Source organism: Plasmodium fragile (assembly GCF_000956335.1).
Source record: "Plasmodium fragile strain nilgiri unplaced genomic scaffold supercont1.70, whole genome shotgun sequence".
Taxonomy (NCBI): Eukaryota; Apicomplexa; class Aconoidasida; order Haemosporida; family Plasmodiidae; genus Plasmodium; species Plasmodium fragile.
The window spans coordinates 13,787-20,138 of record NW_012192650.1 but is presented as its reverse complement, the minus strand read 5'-3'; the positions used below and the strand labels follow the sequence as shown (position 1 = coordinate 20,138).

The window sequence follows — 6,352 nt, the reverse complement described above, 5'->3', positions numbered from 1 at the left end:
CCTGCACTGTTGCAGAACTGGGCTAAAATAAACACACACTTATTAATCTCATTTTGTGGGCATACATGTAAATGTTGCATGTACGTAGGGAGTAATTGTAAGCGAGGAAACACACATAAAAAAAAAAAAAAAACTACACAACATATGTAAATATAAACATACCATACACACCAACACGCGCATGCGAGACGTCCGTCGCCTATGCAAAAAAAAGCAGCAGAAACGAATTGGATTTTGCGAAGAATTAGTTTACGATGAAAAATAAATTCAGATTTAATTTTGCATGAACATGTTTATTTTATTCTTTCTACTACTCGCAATTTTTTTTTTCTCTCTCTGTCTCTTATGGCACGTTTACCTCCTATGTGGGACATGTATGTATGTTGTATACCTATGCATGGGTAATTAATCCATCATTCGATACGCACATGTTTTACTTATACTTTTTTCATTCTTGTGGGTGTACCAGCAGGAATATTATAGGCATAGAAGTTTACACATAAATGAATTGGTACATATATATGTACGCACAATTGGATAAACTGTTAATTGCGTATGAACAACGCACATTATGCATATAACTTCTTTTTTTTATATACTTATAAAAATGCGTGTAATGGTATAACGGCATACTTTTCTCCACTCCCGCCTACAATTACGGAGTTACAATTTTGTCCCAAATGAACTGCGTAATATGTAAATGAACCTCAGACACTTTTTTGTAAGAAAAAAAAAACACTACACTACAACGACATCGAAGCATACGCATTATGTAGGCACATATACATGGACAGCATGTTAACTCTCACGCAGGCACAGTAACATGCATATGGAGCAAATAACAAATGGACACGCACGTTGTACTGCCCATGTGCGTATGTTTGCAATAAGGTAGATACGGTCTATTTGTTTTCATATAACCTTATTTTCCTTCCTATTCTTTTCTCCCCAACAATTTTTTTTTTTTTTTCCCTTTTAAATGGTTATTATATTAGCTTTTTCGCTTATTTTATTGTTAAGCGTATGTGCTGTTGTCCTTATCAATATCAACCGGTTTTTATACCCGTTTTCCTTATATCTTTATATGTTTATCTCTTTACTTTTAGACCAATGAGTGGGTTGGACGTGTGGTGGAGAAGCATGCGTAATGGAAGTCAAACGGGCACGTGTACTTTTATATGCACATGTATAAAGGTATGTAACTATGTATGCACCACGTTTGTACGTGTGTTCATCCATATGTGCCTACAAGCGATGTGCTCTTTACCAGTATAATGTTACTACATACGATTATAATAAAGCAGGGGCGTAAAGGAAATAAATGTAACAAACAACAGTGATACTATATGTATCTATTGGGTCCGCGTGTGTGTAGGGGGAGGGGGAGGGGGAGGTCAAATGCACATAGCAAAATGTACACCATGCGCATTATACACACAGGATGCGCCTGTCACTTTGTCGCATTCTCTAACAAAATTTTAAAAGGAATTGCAAATTTGCAAATTTTACGAGAACAAAAAAAAAAAGAAAAATGGTTCGCGCCTCTCGGGTGAGTCACATACATATATATATGTATGTACGCATGTACACTTGGCGTACCTGGTAAAATTTTTTTCCTTTTTTTTAAGTTTCCCTATCAATTGCACTTAGCTTAAGGCGTTTTAAAAAGTTTGCTTAAGCTGTGCCAAGTGTATCACGCCTCCTTAGTGATCGTGTTATATCTTTGTTCAGCGCTCATACATATTCATTCAGTCATGCCGCTACGACAGGATGAATACATACGGGTATGTAATGTTATAAATTCGTTTCGTTGGCATGTATTACAACGTCAGCCAAGTCCAAGAAAGTTGTTAAAGGGAATTTCTCGTACGTAATGTGATGAATTGTTATCTTATATTAACAAAGAAAACAATTTTTTTTTTTTTTTTAAATATAAATCTTTTCCTTCTTTAAAAAAAGAAAAAAATATATATCTTTTGTTTGCTACATACGTTGGGCCCTTTAATCGAAAATTACGCTTTTTTTTTTTTTTTTTTTTTGATATATTTTTTTTTCTTTTTCCCTTTAATATAATATATATATATAAGAAATGAAAAACATCCAGGAGTAAAAAAATATGGCAATATAATCGCGGTACGACGATTGATCCGGCTGGATGGCTCAGCGAGTGACAAGATAATTATGTATAACACTATGTTCAAAATTAATGCTACTTGTTTTTCGTATTTATAATGTACTTATGCTGCTAACGCGGTGCCGCGTATTTTTATATATATGATGCTGGTTTGAAAAATCATACATAACATATATAAAAACGGAAGGAAGGATGGCAGTGCATGGGGATTTTTAGCTGGCTACATAATTATACACGTAGGTCGGTCATACGAATAATTTGCATACGCATAAAAAGTATATAATCGTAAAAATGTCTGTAGCACATAGCACCCTCAAACCATACCCATAATAATACCAAATTTTATATGTAAATATATGCGCGTGGCAACTCACGCATGCGACAAAAAATGACATATAAAAACAAACAGTGAGCTAAAAATGGCTATTTTTTTGAACAGAAAAGGGGATAATTGGAGGAGGCAAATACATGAAAAAATAACACAATGGTGAAAAAAAAAAAAAAAAAGGACATAAAAATAAATAATAACAAAAATTTTGCGTCATAATTTGTCAGAGTATTTGAAAAAGGGGGAAAAAAAAATTGTGCCATACGAACTGCGAAAATTTGAACGCATATGTGGGGGCATATAAGTGTTACCATTTCGTATGTACCAATTTGTAACGAAGGAAATATAAAAAAAAAAAAAAAAAAAAAAGGGGTACGCCCCACATATGTACATATATGTATATTTTTTTTACGGCATATATTTTATGTATAATATGTGTTCACGCGCTACATGGCGTCATGGTCCATCGTGTGATGAGTAAGCGCGATTAAAAAAAAAAAAAAAAAGACCCTTATGGATGAGTGGCCAAGTACATGCAAATACATATATACACATACTTATAACGAGGGACTTGGCGGTACACGGAATTAGGGGGAGGAATTTTATATATAATAAAATCGTAGGACTGGCAAACATGCTCACTCGATTGTGTGTTACGTCATACACACACACGTACGCATAATTCGTATTTGTCCGTTCCGTTACCTACATGTATGTGCATATAAGCAACGATGTATTGTGTTTAATATGTATGTGTACATGTTTATGGTACGAGTTACATGTACCGATCCTACGCCCATGGGCAAAAATGACCTCCTGTTTTCGTCTCGGCATAGACCCCTTTTGCTGAACCATTTTTAGCAAAACGACTTTGTCTTTTTGTGTGAAACCAAGCAACATTTGGAAAGTCACACTTGATGGGAAATTATAAAATGAGCGTCTTCTCTCTTTATTGCATAATCATGCTTTCTCATTTTTTGCTGCGCTTTGTCTACGGTCAGGTGGCTTTTTGTTTTGTTCATATTTTATCTTATAATGCAGTGAAGGACATAAGCCACGTGTACCTACCTAATCTTATTATATTGTATGTACATTCGTTGGCGATTTGTCACACGGGGGGCAACCTATATGAAAAACAACCCCACGCATACACCTGAATCGATGCTGCAACAGAGGAAACCAGCATGGTGGCTAGCGCAATGTTTGAAAAAAGGGAAAAGGAAAATGTATTTCTTCTTTTGAGTGTTCAACTTGTGCACCCATATCGGTAGGCACATATGTGTGGGGGGTACAAACCCACCTCCTCCATTTCGTACAACATACCAAAAACGTTATAGAGAAAAGGGGACAAAGAAAACTTCTACAAAGGCTGCTTACGAAAAAGGCAAAGCGACATTATTTATTTTTTTCTTTGTTGTTCCTCAAAAAACAGAATTTATTTCTTTCACATGCCTGTTAATTAAAAAAATGGGATTAGTGTTGCCTTGGTGCAGGGAAAAATATGACGCGATACACGCCTGCCCATTTCGTACGCATTATGAAAGCGGGTGTGAAACTCCAATTTTACGGCACAGGTGAAATGGAAAAGAAAAAAAAAATTATATATGTAAAGTTGCTCTTATTGGGGGATAATTTTGTATAAGGTTTCCCTTTGTCGTTTCCTTTATTAGTAATTTTTTTTTTTTTTTTTCTTCAAAAAAACACTTGGAAAAAATGCCCTCATGAGCGTTTTTTGGCGTCACTTATTTTCATTCATTTTGTGACAATTATGTGGATGCGTGAAGTTTCAATAACGCTTCCTTAAAAAGGCGACAGCCAAAGGGTAAATTTTGTAGCAGCATTAGCAAGGCCATACGCATTTGAAGCATTTTTACGAATGTGATATTTTGTCAATTCGGGAAGTCACGGCAGCGGAAGGGCACACCGTATGGTTAATATACATATTTTTTTTGTAACCACAAATAGGCGATTATTTTTGTATGCTCTTTGATCCAAATATCGCAATAGGGTTTGCTTTTCTTGAATTTTTTACAAAACGGTAGTTGCCATCAGAACAGCGAATTCGAGAAGGCTACCTTCTGCTGAATTAATGCAAACGGACGGAAAGCAAATTGAGAGTTGTTACATTTTTTACATGCGTAACGTGGAAGAAAACAGCCACCATATTCGCCTTACAGTCTGTTCATCATATTCAAATTCATTCCAGACTAAGGGGCGAAACAACAACAAAATTTTGTCCTCAATTAGAAGACGTAAGCGGAACAGGGGGTAGAGCAAAATGTCTGCATTTGACCGATTTAACATCCACGCGCAGTTGGAACACTTGCAGAGCAAGTATCAGGGCTCTGGACACTCCGACACGACTAGATGGTATGTTCATGGCAGTGAAATGTATTTGAAAGAGAACAATCATTAGTGATGATGCAACCGAGCAAGCGAGCGAACCGACGCAGCACACTGGGAGGGAGCAATGAAACAAAAACAAGCATCCCCCACACGTGTGGGCAAGGCGAGAATTATACACATGTGTTACGTTATTTATTTATTTTTTTTAATGTAGGGAATGGCTAACAAACATCCACAGGGACACGTTGGCATCGCACGTAGGACATTATTCTAGGTACTTGAACAGAGAGGCGATCAAATGAGTTGTGCACATGGCGCATACGTAATGGGGGCCTCCCCCTTGCATAGTTCGCCCATCCATTTTGTGTCGAAAGATGAAAATACTTATTAATGTCATTGTTTTAAAATTTCCTTTCAGATTAGCATATTTCGCCATTGTAGAGAATGAACCAATAGCCAAAATAAGATATCGCTGTCTTCAGGTAGGTCCATTTGGAGATTCATTTTGCATCCATTTATGTTGCTCCCTAAGTGGACAGTTCTCGTGTATTGTTGATGTGGTATCACGTGGCTTCTTCTTTTTTTTTTTTTTCCGCAGAATATGTCACTTCCCGTTGTTCCGAAGCCAAAAAAGGAATCGAAGCAGTGATGAGTTTTTTTTGTGCTTATCCACTCTGTCCACCGCCAACCCACATGGGACATATTTTTTGGTGCCATCAACTTTTTTTAACGCGGCATATTGCTGTGCCTTAATTTTTTTTTTAGTGTTATTATTTTTTTTTTTTTTTCAAAACGTAGTACGTCCGTGTAAGCCGAAACAAAGGCTGCTTAAAAAATGGAAAAAAATGACAAATTTTAACGACTGTAATAAGTCCTTTAATTGTAAAAATGTTGGTCTTCACACAGTAAAACTGGTGTAACAGGTTTCAAATAAAATGTTGCAAAAGTTACTGTATATATGTTACGCGAGCTACGTAGTTAATGTGCGCATTAGACATAAGCGCAGAATGTCTGTTTTTTTGGTTGAATTAGTTGCCCCGTTTTGTTCCTACATAACGGGGGTGTTCCTAATTCGGTAATCATTCTTCCGTACGCATAATGCCGGTTAGTATAATGGGTGAAAACAGTGTGTGCAAAAAGGGGAGAGTTATAAACTTGGCTCTAGCGGGAACCACGGAGATGAACTCACACCTGTTGCAGTTATCGCATTTGAACAAATTAAAGAAAAAAGTACTTTGAACATAGAACCGGGTTTCATAAATATCGTAGGTGCAGTGTATATTTGCTTTTCTCCCTACTTCGTTTATGTACGCGTAATAGTTGTTTGCACATTTAACTGCTTGTCGAGGGAGAACAAAGCATTGTCGTGCGATCACGCAGTCCAGTACACCCTACAAAACTATCGTTACGGAGGGCACATTCTATCATTTTTACTGTTCCCCTACAAGGTTTACGCATAATAGTCTGCCATGCGAAATGCACACGTGGGTCAGAGCAGATTCTTCTAATTATAAAAATTGTCCCACGAAAAAAAAAAAAAAAAA

At 36.6% G+C, this 6,352-nt stretch overlaps 1 protein-coding gene across 1 annotated transcript; it reads left to right on the top strand.

The window, feature by feature from the left end:
- Positions 1-4,740: 4,740 nt before the first annotated feature.
- On the top strand, positions 4,741-5,457 carry AK88_04630 (uncharacterized protein; the record flags this gene model as incomplete). Its single annotated transcript, XM_012482240.1, has 4 exons — positions 4,741-4,832; positions 5,023-5,082; positions 5,227-5,290; positions 5,407-5,457. 4 exons carry the CDS (start codon positions 4,741-4,743, stop codon positions 5,455-5,457), a joined length of 267 nt encoding a protein of 88 aa, XP_012337663.1.
- Positions 5,458-6,352: the final 895 nt, after the last annotated feature.